Source organism: Coffea arabica, chromosome 11c, assembly GCF_036785885.1.
Source record: "Coffea arabica cultivar ET-39 chromosome 11c, Coffea Arabica ET-39 HiFi, whole genome shotgun sequence".
In the NCBI taxonomy this organism is placed as follows: Eukaryota; Viridiplantae; Streptophyta; class Magnoliopsida; order Gentianales; family Rubiaceae; genus Coffea; species Coffea arabica.
Window position 1 is genome coordinate 38,673,622 of NC_092330.1, and position 12,964 is coordinate 38,686,585.

Below are 12,964 nucleotides of genomic sequence, written 5' to 3' on the forward strand. Positions count from 1 at the left end.
TAATAAATAATAAAATATTAAGGATATTTATGTAATTTTACTATTAAAATAAAAAATAAAAAATATATATATATACTCAAACTCGCGAGCCGACTCGCGGGCTAACGAGCTTAATATTTTGAGCTCGACTTTGACTCGACCAACTCAAGCTCAACTCGAACTCGATATTGATCGAACTCGAGTCGAGCTTAAGAACTGCTCGATTCGTTTGCACCCCTACCCTACATTTTTCTCTTCCAGAAAGAAAGCATTTTCTTGGCTGTTGCTTGCTTGTGACTTCATTACTGGGATCCCCAGCCATCAAGCAACAAATCTCAGATGCTGCTTCCAGGAGCTTTTTTTCCGTTGCTGTAATCATGTGCTTTCAAGATAACATCTTTCCCTGAAGTTCCCATGCATGCACCGGAAAAAAAAAAAAAAAAAAAACTGCCACCGAATTGACCAGTTTGGAAACAACAATTTAAATTGCTAAAATATTTGCTGAAACGTGTAATATTCAAAACCAAAGTTTTGAGACAGAAGCCTGATATTTCTTTATGATTTTCTATAATTTTAAACCTTATATACATATCTTGGCATTTGTCTGTTCGTAAAATCTGAAAACAGGATCTAAAAGTATTAACTAATTCACACCTCAAGACCTATATAGACAGAACCTTGACGGGTCTTGGGTGCTTGATCTCTTTCTCGAGTAACAACTACTGCATACCAGTTCACAGCCAGCAAGGCTGCGACTTTCTTGTCATCAATCATCCTGCTATCAACGTTTGTTAACCAATTTAAACTTCATAATCCTCAGGGCAAGCCTTTCGATAGTCTTCTCTTTAATATTAGGATACTCTTCATCACTTTTTGGACCTCGCACTGACTGCAATGCATGAAAGACTCTACTGCTTCAAAGAGAAACCGAATTAACATCCGAAGTCAGCTAAACGCAGTTGTGCATCTTAGCGGTAATTGCAGCTGGAAAGGGCCATCTATCAAACGTGTGTGACACCATCGTTTTGAGGCTGCAAAGTTGCTGAGCCAGCTTCTTCATCAGATGAAGAGAGAGAAGACGATGAGAGGGATACATTAACCTGTTAACGGTCACCCAGGCAGGCCATGAATAAAGTAAACAATGACCAAAATGCTTAAACCTGGTAAAAAAAAATTAGAACATTAGTCATGGACAACAGGCTTACCTGATTGTGCCGGCGACGAAGAACTCCAATCACTGCTTTCATTATAACGTATATTGGCAAAATGATTCCGACGACTCTCAGAAGTAGTAACTGTCAAAGAAGATGATAGATAAGGAACTCAATCGGCATATACATGCATCTTCCAAATTTTGATAATCAAGTGAATTTACCAATATCAGTGGAAGAGTATAGTTCCCTGCTCGATTTACTATGACGGGAAGAGTATGCCGCAAAATTAGAAGAACCATGAACTGCAAAATAAAGGATAATTTGACATTAGAAGAACTTTCATCACACTAATATCCAATCACCCTGATTCTTTAGTTACTCCTAAAAACTCCAAGTAAAATCATTAAGATGTTCTGTAAACTTGCTATCAAATCAAACTTGAGACTGTCAACCTCTCCTCCATACATCGTATCTTTCATATACAGAATAAAGCACTAGATCAAAATATGGTCATAGCTTCCTAGATATGTTTCCAACTATAGATGCACATCCTTTTGTGGGCAGAGAGAGAGAGAGAGAGATTACGATCATAGCAACGGAACGGCAGCACATCATGCTTCTTGAGTTGGACACTGCATACTCATCATAGTCAGGATCAATGAGATTTTGGTCAGTTGAAACCACTGCAATAAGGCGGGGATTATTCAAGTCCCTCCTGGCAATTTCCCAATTTCCTCTGAAAAATTTAGCAAAAATATGTTTCACAGTGGAAAATTGATTTATACTCTATGATGTTACTTTTTTATTATTATCAAGAATGGAAAAGCTAAGATACCTGAAGTTCATTGGAATACCCCCAAGTCGAAAAATAGGTGGTGGTGCTGTATAACCAGGCTTGAAATGCTGCAAGTGGCATTTAGGCACAAGGAGTCTTACTAAGTCGAAGACAAACTCAGGTTGAAATTCCAAAACTAACAGAGAAAAAGAAGAATTTATAGTCAAATAACAATTACTGCGAGTAAGATGTACCTGGTGGCAGATCTCACATACAGTGTCACCCTTCTCATTGCACCACCTCTGCACACATCGTCTGTGAGCATACTGTAAAAAAGTGAATGTCAACCCCAAGATCTAGTAAATACATCCTTTAGAGGACATAGATAGCATTTAAAAGGACTTGAAATGGTAAGGATTATAGAATCATGAAAGTATTACTAAAAAAAGAAAAACGAGATTGAGTGCCTGATTGAGGCACCTTTATTCTGAACCAAAGCCAACTTTTGATGCAGTTATTAAACAGTAAAATGACAACAGGAACAGGATCCCTTTTGCATGTGCATCAATGCAGCTACAAAACATGTTTCACTACCAAGAAGGAAAATATTAAAACCTGTTCAACTAGCAACAGTACAGAAGTGTAAGATGGCAGCAAACAGCTTCAACATCAGCACTTTAGTGGCCTCTGCTGAAATAGGCATGTTCTGGTGCCAAATTACGACTAATGAGTGCAACTAAGAGTCCAGTTCGACAAAACTAATAAGCTCATAGATTAGAAAAATGAAACACAGAGAGACAAGCATGGCTTTTTTGAGATAAGAAAGACCCTTGTCACGGCGTCATACATCCAGAAGAACATACCATAAAGTAAAACTAAAGCAATTGCCCCTCATTACACATTCTTCGTATTTTAGATGTCACGAAGGCAAAAGAGGGTTTCTGAAGCAGATTGCTTCAACATTTGTTTGGAAGAAAATACATGAAAGCTTTTCAAAAGCAAATACACCTAGGCAGTAGGATATACTTCAACTTCATAAATAAACTGGTACAAGCAAAGACACATCATCAGACTGCAGCTCAGAACTCAAAAACCTAGAGTCAATAGTCTCTTCTCCTGCTGCAATTCATCTTACTTTTTTCTTTTTTTCTAAAAGAAATGCCGTCATTGGTGTTGACCAAATTTCATTCTCAAGTCTATATCATATTCTCTAAATTCCTTAATTGAAATAGGTTAAGGTCATCGCAACTAGTCAATACTTGTAGTAGGTGATTGGACAAATGAACAAAATTTAATTAAATGACTTTATCATGATATGCTTTTATATATTATGAGCACAAGGAATTTAAAAAGGCACAGAAAGAATTTGAAACATATGCAATCATGCACGTAGTAGCACATACAATTAACATAATTGTGAAGCAGAAGATGTTTTATTTCAAAGATGAATCATAACAAAGGCATGGCCAACCTTCAAGCTGCCACAACAAGAGCAAGGGGTCTCCATATTTGAATCCCAATCTTCATCCTGGCATATCCTGCACTCGACCATTTTCCTTGGAGTCAAATCAGCTCCAGTATCCTTCAAAGTGCAATCAACAGCCATGTCATCATTTCTCAAGGGTACCGACTGCAGCAACCGGTTTTGGCTTTCAATTGCAGCCTCCAAAGTGGATTCAGTGAGCAACCGATCAACCAGCAAAACAAAATGATCCCCCATCGTCGTCAGCAAGACTCAAAACAACTATCACTTGCTAGAAGGAAATCCAACTGAATCAGCTCAAAACACTATAACCAGCAGCCCTAGCTCAGCAGCAGTAGTAAAATTTTGAGACCTACCAGAACAAAGAAAACATATTTCAGCACAACATATGCAATATAATGAAATACAAGATATAGTTTCATTTGCTGAATTTCCGTAATGCAAAAGTTAAGCATACCCATATATAACAACATTTAGACGCTAAAGTATTCAAGCAGGAAGAGAAAGAGGTCATATAAAGAGATATACCAAGAAGACCAACAAAATCGGTGCCTAAATAAGCATAAAAATATTTTACTTAAAAATATGTTGAAGACTGAAGAGTTGTATACACAAAAGTCACATAACCAATAGAGAAACTACAGTTAAGAGTCAAAACCATCAAAATGCTTTATATAAAACAGTTAGAAGTAAACTAACAAAAGACAGAAAAATTAAACATGATGGAAAGCAAGCTCAACTTTCCTTTTTCTGCTTAAAATTGAAAAAAAAAATCAACTTTTGATGCTACAAAACCAATAGAGAAAGTTCATTTAAGAGTCGAAAGCATCAAAATATAAATCTAAATCAGTAACCGAAGACAGAAAATTTAAACATGATTGATAGTGAGTTCAACTTTCCTTTTCTGTTTGAAATAATCTTTTGATGGCAAAACATACCCAACCAGATAAAAGCTCCAATTGTCAAAGCAAATGGAACAGAATCATCTAGCTAAACATGACAAAGTCAAAAAACCAAGCAAAGAAAAGAGTACCTAAGAAGAGAAAGCAATAAAAAGAGCAGGCAATGAAACAACCCCAGATGGAAAAAAGCGATCTTTTTAAGAATACAGAGCTATAAGCAAGAAACAGCAAAGAGAAGTGATGGATTTAAGAGAATATACATGAGAAAGGAAAGCACAGCAAGGAAAAGGGATACTTACAAGAAGGGGATCGGATATCTTGAAGCTAAGAAAGCTCAAACGTTTCTTCTCTCTTCTTTGTTTTCCGTTTTCTTTTATGGGCTTTTTCTGCAAAAATGGAGAAATCTCTGTTTTGGAATGAAGCAAGAGATTGAGTGTAGTCTTTGTCAGCATTCAGGATTCAAATTCACGTCCAAATCCCCTATGTACAATACACACATATATAATAGGCATCAGAGGTTCAAGAAAAAAGATAAAATAAAATAGAAAAATGTCCCACGATAGAAAAACGGTGAAGTGGGGTACCCATAATGGGGTTTTCAAAGCCTTTGAAAATGTCTCTTTCTGGTCTGGTCTTTCCTCAGAGGTCTCTCATATTTTGTGGCAAAATCAAGTATTTATTTACGTATACCATTTTTTTTTTATCCATATCCAAAGGAACGAAAGTTATCTTGGAGACAATAGAGGAGAAAGAAAATCTTACAATCATAACCGCGAAAACAATTGAGAACCGCATGGATTCCACTTTTTACTACAATCTTGATCGTGAAGATTTCGCTCTCTGACCTCCAAATAGTTTGTTAAATCATGACAGATATTGGAGTGGATGGGTCTAATTAAAGCCATTAAGAAATAAAAACCATTAGTTATATATCTTTTTCCTTGAATTTTGTTAAGCGTAAGTAAAAGGTTTCGCGCATCTAATTCACACCCCTCCCTTCTATCATCCAACTCATTCCTTCCTCCTTTTGTTTCTAAATCCATTAATAAATTGGTCCATATTAGTGAATAACAATTTAATCAAAAGTTACCTGGCAGTCGGGTGTAGGTGTTCGAAGGAGCGAGAAGTGTTGAAAAAACAAAACAATTTAATCAAGTTTCTATTTGATTGTTTTTTAGGAGGGAAGGGGTGGAATTTAATATCTCAATCTTAATCACTAGATTAAAGTCTCATCAGTACATTTCAATCAAGTTCTAAAGTGTTCTCAACCTTACTTAGTATTATGCTAAAGTTGAACTCTCATTATTGGCATTGCAGTAGCCAGCAAGTCATTACTTTATTCAGCATTTTTTTTTTTATAGAAATTGACATATTCTAGAATAAAAACACAAAAACTGAATTGTTTAGTTGTGTTTGTAGATCCAAGTTGTATGTAATTTAATTTAATAAAATGTTTCTATTTGACTAGGTTATAAAAAAGTGTAACATAAGCACCTGAAACAATAATAATGGAACCAATTAGGGGCGCCTTGCATACTAAAAGATTAAATTATAGCTATTTAAGTTTTCTCCAATAGTAAATTAGACTAACAAATGAGAATTTGGCTTATTAAGAGTGATGAAGACTTAAATGGATTGGAAGCTCATAAGGGAAAAAAACAAGAAAAAAGAAGAAAGAAAAAGTTGTGGGTTCAAATCGCCATGATGTGTGGCATTAACAAATCAATTTTACATTAGTAGTTGATGCGTGAGGAGAACAAAAGTTTTGGCATAATAATATGATCACGACAGCAATAGTACCTCATGCTATTAGATGCATATTGCACCTCATACAAAACTCCAAAAAAAGAATAGATAGAGATAGAGAGGGTAGGGAAATTCAATCTAGGATTAACACTTACTTTTATTTGTTGATTGAAATAACACTTGGAATTAAATTCATCAAGTTTCTTTCAACTCTAAGATTCAAATTGTCAAATTCCTTCCTCCACACCATACACATGGTAGGCAAAGATTGGAGATGTTCATCAGGAACACCTTTAGCCATACAACACGTGGGCACTCTTAAATTGCAAGTCTACTTTCTACCTGGTTCTGGATGACAATTTTCAGAATGATGAGGTGTAATCTTGTTCAAAGTATTTGATCCCTCAACCCAAAAAAAGAAAAAGCAGAGAAACTTAAAAGAGTAGAATTGACCCTTCAATTTCAATCTTTCATGCATCTGTTTTTCCTTTCACATGTTCGAGTTGACATCTAATGCTCCACACAAGAGTTAAACGATGGCAACCTGTGGAACAAATTAAGCTAAACCTCCATTTTCTGAGGTGATTAACTGAGATTCCATTCTCCAAAAATGACATGTGGCGTCAGAAGCTGCCCAGTATTGACAAAGATTGATATGTCTTTTTAAGTCTAACCGTTCTTCACAAATGTAAACCAAATCCATTGGTGAACTATATGTATATATATGACATTTCAAGGGTGAAATTTTTGTGGCAGAATGCATGAATTCTAGTATCTCATTCATGAGGTCATTATATATTGAGTGGACGAAACCTATTGCTTCTTGATTTCATAAGATGGAAGACAACCTTCTTGAAAAAGGGTTTTTTTTTTTTTTTTTTTTTTTTGTATTTTCGTTATTTTATTAAAAGGATAGATGATGATGATATGTTGATACCCTCTTTGACCACAAATGTATATATATATATTGCTGAGATCAAAATTCTTATCCACCCAAACTGTCTGTCTTTTTCAACAAGTAATTAATTATCTCGAGGACTTTCCTTGCAGGAATTTCTCCAGTTCAACACGGGTACCAACCACCAAACTGCGTCCATAGAAGACAACTTGAGAAGGGAAAAATGGGAACAAGAACAAATCAAATTCAGCTCGCAGTCAAAGACGTGGTTCCTTTGTGGGAGCAGTCTAATGTCAATTTTGGCTCATAATCTGTGGCACATCTGTACATGTCGCAGTCAAAGCACAGATGACCAAGTCCTCATCAGAGTATAGCCAAGAAATATGATGGTCATACTAGTACTGTCCCTAATAAAATTTAATTAAGCCAAGCACAATAGAGCTTATTCAACCTTGTAAGACTTTTCTTTTTAAAAAAAAAAAAAAATTTTTTTGGGGACAAATTCAAGCTTCCATAGCATCATCGGAGTGTTCTTGTGATACCTGTTCCACTATGCTCAAAAGCTAAAATTGAACTATAATAATTTTTGTTTCATGCAGAAAAAAGGAGACAAAGAAAGTCCCAATTTCATCTTTGAGATCTTTGACTGCTGATCGCTCTCCACCAAGCTTATTTAATATATTCTTCAAGTTGATTAGTTAGTTTTTAGGCAGAGTTCGTTTACTTTTGCGTCTCTTCTTTAATTAGATAATGTGCAAAGTGGGCTTTCATTGGTCTGGTTGGTGACCTTCTCAAAACCAATATGAACATCACCACAAGTCAAAAATATTCTTCAATTTGATAACCCTCCTCTAGCTTCCCATCCATTAAAGGACAAAAGGCTCAATCTTGAAAAAAAAAAAAAAAACTAAACAGAAATAGCTACTAGCTTACTTACATCCTGTGGGATCAAACAATATACTTTCTTCATTTTCATTGCTCAATTGATGTCTTTAATTCTGCACCAATCCCAGTATCATATATCAAGAGTCTTGCATGGAAACATCATCTTATAAAAATAGGAAACATATGTTCTTTTTTTTTTTTTCAAGTAAACTTTCAATTTTGAGCTTTCAAGCATATGTTCCCTTATTCTCTATGCATTGGTCACATTGTTTAATGAATCAGTTATGGTTGAACAACCAGTTTAGGTTTGCATGGCCCCATGCATGGAAGAAGAACCTGAGTTGGTATTGGGAAAAGTTCTTTCCCCTGGCCTCTGATGTTGGAAACTCTTTTCATCTTTTTCTTGAATCGAATTTCACAAAAAAAAGAGGGTGGGGGGGCTGTTTTCCTTGTAGACAAAACACTAGAAAAGTTGAGAACAAAACAATGCCCACCCACGTATACTTATAATTACATCATGAAAGAAGAGGTTGACAACGTGTCTGATTCATTCGAATGAACATCTCCACGTAGCAGGCACCGTATCAAGGCTGCATGGCGGCAATTGGCAAAGCCATGCATACGACAATTTATTAAAGTACTCGAGTTGTTGCATTTGATGACCCGACATTTGGCAAAATCTTACTTAGTTTGGATTCAATCAATCGTCATTTAATGTTTGTTGCATTGGTCAAAACTGGATTGTGAAACATTTGATGCAGATGCCAGGGCTAAGGAAACCCCCTCTGTATCTAGTTATTAACTATATAGGGTTGCTAATTAATGGAGATGGAGGACCAACAACTTAAATATAAGCTAGCTTGCTCTGTATTTTTTGCATCAATCCCACCTGCCCTCCTTCATTAGCTAATCATTTAAGGCATGTATGTAAGAGATGGGATGGACATGTTCAGCAATTAAGAGAACTAATCAAAGGTGGAGGAGTCTTGGATATCTCAATCCTATTCCTTTTGTACATCAAGTGAAGTGGGTGTTGGATATTCTGTCAAGAATTGGGAGGCAGTGCCAAATGTGCTCATTAGACACCTAATTAGAAGAATGTCTTATTAGCTTCTCTTAATTGCAAGGGGTGTGATTAAGCAAAGCCAAATGGATCATATCACTGCACAATCAACCTTAATTTGATTTCTTAACGAACAAAACACTTGTGTTTTAGTTTGACTTGTTTTCAAATCGAATCAATTAAGTAGAAAGGAAAGGACTTGTTCGTCTTTGACACACAATTACAAGAGTCTAAACTTTATAAACCAAAATAAACAACAATAAAGTCTTCCATTCTAGTGAAGATCATTCCCCCTATGGACCATTGCATGATGCTCCAAGTTCTTTTGCTCTCTTTAATTAGATGCTTTGGATTTAAAATGGGGAGAGTAGGAGTGACGGTAGGACCGGTCATACACTTACGTGCGTGCATGCGCACAAGTGCTTGATGCAATAAATTAAATTCAACCAATCTTTTGGTAGATTTTTTACTAAGTTTGAAATTAAAATTTCCTATTATTTTTTATTATAATAATTAAGAAAAAAAAAAAAAAGGCATGCCACTTTTTCTACCAAATTTGGGTTCCATTCCGCCACTTTTATTCGGTTTGGTTTATGTTGTTAATTAAAGAAACGAAGGTTTGGTTTATCATGTTGATTAACAAATCTCGAACAAGTTTTAGTAGGCCAATGTGTTCCAGCCCTTTCTTTCAGTCTTATCAGAAAGCCCAAAAAAGAGGCCCAAAATACAGAGACCAGCATCACTTTATCAGACAAAAATACCCCTATACATTTTGCCTAGTCACTGGAAGTCCCTATCCTCCTGATCTATTCCGTCTCGACTCTCGATCTAAACTTCCCCACTCCATCAGACCATACCGCCGGCGAAATCAGCCATCGGCAAGCGGCCGAGCACCATTTCCAACACCTACAATCAAGGTACATCTCCTCCGTTGTATTTCCACTTCCTTCCTTCTGAGTTTTCTAGTTTTTTTTTCTCCTGAATTTTACTTTTATAATTAAGGTCCTTCGTTGGTTTGACCTCTCTCTCTCTCTCTCTCTCTCTCTCATACCTTTGATGGAGTGCAATCTGTTAATCCAAACTCTGAATCTTCGATTCTGAGCTCATAGCTTATAAATATTTAACCTAAGATTTCCAAATTTCGGGTTTGGAGAAAATTTCCTCTTTTTTTTTTTTTTTTTTGTTTGCTTCTGAATTATGTCTTATCCCACTTTAAGTGCTGGTGTTTTATTGATTTTGTCTTTGCATAGTGCTGATGATCCATAAAGTGTAATTAATCCTCCTTTCATCACTTAGTCGTTCGGTTTGTAGTGTTATGTGGATTAGATATTTTACTTCAATTTTAAAGATTTAATGACGAATTAGTGCTTAATTAGTTGCAAACTATGCAATTGTATGAGTTGAAATGCTGTTTGGTTAATTTCCTGAGTGGGAAAACAGTGGAGCAAGAACTTAGATTGCACATGAATTATGGGCTGAATTCGGTTATAGTGTAACATGGTTCTTTAGTTTCTGAATGGAACAGGGATTTACGAAACGCAGCCAGATTGTTGCTCTCACCAATGCCTACTGTGCATCATTCTTGTGTTTTTGTTGTTTTTGCTTATGAGTTTCTTGAAGTTTTCGTCTTTGATTTGATATGCTAAATGACTGAAGATAAGAGGCATATGCAGCAGCAGGTTTGGAGTTGTTTTAATTACGGAGGAGTTAGGTTCCACCTTCGACTAGTTGAAGCCAGAAAGGAAGAAGGTTCAAGGGTTGGGTGTATTTGGAAATGGCATTGCTGAATGTGTTGAAGGGGGAGCCACTGGTCACGAAGCTGGCAGCAGTGGCTAAGTATGCTGTTCTTCCAGGTGCTATGATTGCTGCTCTGATCTATTCACCTCCAGATTATTTGTCTAAGAAGCCTCAACCTGCTTCAGCTTCTAAGTAGACTTGGTGTGCTTCAGCTTCTCACCATGTAATTCCCATAGGGAACTTTGAGTGCTTAAATAAAATAAAAGCCTTTCCTGAGTTTACTGAAATGGTGCAGCAGTTAAGTAAGTACTATGTAATGGGTAATTTTCACAGCTATGTTAGGCTGACCTTAAATTTCAGGATTTTTGGAATTGAATGTTTCTTTTCATTTGAAGATTGTTAAGCAGCTTCCAAAAGAAAAATGAATTGATGTTTCAGTTAATGAGTTTATAGCTGGCTTTGAGCTATTCAGATGGGATGAATTACTCACCAACATTTTTAGTTGTGGATGCCAATGTTGGGATTGGGGTTGTTGCTGGAACAGACAATTGTCTAGTTGACGAAGTAGTGGACTCTGTTGTGTCTAATTGCAATTTACTGCCACAGACTGATCTTTGAAACCTTTCTTGAATTCACTAGTACTGTCATCTGGACTTTGGATTATAGTCCCTTGAAATCTGATTGCTGCTGTTTGGGCACCGTTTGCATCTACTGGATTTTGCTTTACTGGTTACCACAATGCTGCTGGATATAGCAGGGTTACAAAAATAACTGTTGCAACATTCCTGCGTGTGCTAGTTGTCTAATGATTGATGAGGTTCTCTTTACCTTTGTTGCTTGCTTGATGTTCAGACTATGTTTCTACGTTGTAAATGTGATGACATATGACTGGTAACATTGAGTGAGACGCAGCTTGTTTTCCATTTTAAAGGGCTGATTGGCCATTGCAAGTCCTTGTGGTTTGGAATTTCCAAACAGGTACTTGTTCTTGTATAAATATAAGAGGAACTGAACTCTTGCTATTAGAGCATAATGTATAAGTTACAATGATGCCAATATGTTTAGCTTGCATTCTTGCGTGTTTTTTCCCTTTACATCCGATTGGATACTGGGCTCCAATTCCATTGTTGTTACCCCACTCTTTGCTAATGGTAATGTCTTAGCTTGCAAAGGACATCCTCCCTTTGCCGCTGCTTGCCCTTCTTTTAATTCTCCAATAGAAACCTTTGAATTCTCCAACAAAAACTTTCCACTATCCAAACCAAACAAATGACGACATCATGCTATGAGTTACGGCAAAGACTGAACCATCTTTTTTTTTTTTCTTTTCTTTTGATTATTTTCAAGTGAGGAAAGGCTAAACCATCTGCCAACTCAATGTGCCTTGGAGTTCCATTTTGTGCCACGTTGTATCCAAAACTTAGCGGTTTACTGTTAGAAAACGCTTCGAGGCGTGCGACTCTAAGCATAAAGTTTACACGTCATGCATGAGAATTCAGGAGTTTAGCTATTGAGAATTCAAAGGCAACAATAGTTAAAAACTCGTGAATTTTTGTTCCTTGTCGTAGTTTGCTTTTGCCTAGATTTTTTGATGCTTCTACCATCCATCTTTTGAGTTAAAAAGAAAAGAGTCCTCTGATTCAATAAAATCTGGTAGAATGAAATTAGAGTAAACCCTCAAGCAACCATCATGGCTATTGACATAAAAAGGTCAAGCATAGATTTCTAGTGTAAAATGCAACCTTTTGTCAATCAATGAATGATGCAAGTAGGGGAAGGGTTGGGTTGGGTGGTACGGGAGGAGGGAGTGTAAGCAAGAAGTTTTGAGTTCGAGTCCTTCCACTTACATTTAAAAAAATAATAATAAATAAAATATAAATGAGACAAGTCATTAGAACATAATGAATCGAAGGATGTTATGGTCCTTCAAGAGGAAAATGTGGAGGGGACTGCAATTAACAAAATTAAATAAATGTCATTGGCAGTCTAAAATTAAATTTAATCTTACTTTTATATTGTTTCCAAATAAAGAAGTTCTTACTTTTATTTAGTTTCCAAATAAAGAGCAAGAACTTCAGTGTTTGATTTTTTTTGGGTCGAAAATAGAGGGCAAAGGGTATTACGTAGCTATTCAAATGGGATTATTTACTAAATTTTATTTGTTTGTATTATTAATATATTTTTCAACTATTTTTTTATCTCACGTGCATCAAATTAAAAAAATACTATAGTATTTTTTTTCAAAAAAATTATCCAAATAATCTACTAGCCAAACACACTCTATAACACAATACAAGAACTTTAGGAACACACCTTTTCCTTCATGGATACAGTTGTAGATA

General features: G+C 36.0%; 1 protein-coding gene and 1 long non-coding RNA gene across 3 annotated transcripts; one reads left to right on the plus strand and one right to left on the minus strand.

The window, feature by feature from the left end:
* Positions 1-508: 508 nt before the first annotated feature.
* On the minus strand, positions 509-5,016 carry LOC113715771 (uncharacterized). Of its 2 annotated transcripts, XM_027240066.2 has the most exons (9): positions 4,878-5,016; positions 4,593-4,773; positions 3,380-3,743; positions 2,163-2,234; positions 1,969-2,036; positions 1,719-1,869; positions 1,355-1,435; positions 1,185-1,274; positions 509-1,079 (listed from the first exon to the last, which is right to left on the minus strand). In XM_027240066.2, the coding sequence occupies exons 3-9, from the start codon at positions 3,626-3,628 to the stop codon at positions 981-983; spliced, it is 810 nt and encodes a 269-aa protein (XP_027095867.1). In that variant the 5' UTR covers positions 3,629-3,743; positions 4,593-4,773; positions 4,878-5,016; the 3' UTR covers positions 509-980. The 2 variants fall into 2 exon arrangements, with proteins under 2 accessions (XP_027095867.1, XP_027095868.1); XM_027240067.2 differs by lacking the exons at positions 4,593-4,773; positions 4,878-5,016 and adding an exon at positions 4,425-4,559.
* Positions 5,017-9,479: 4,463 nt separating this feature from the next.
* On the plus strand, positions 9,480-11,064 carry LOC113715379 (uncharacterized). The gene is made up of 2 exons (XR_003453954.2): positions 9,480-9,802; positions 10,559-11,064. It is a non-coding gene; the product is annotated as an uncharacterized lncRNA (long non-coding RNA).
* Positions 11,065-12,964: the final 1,900 nt, after the last annotated feature.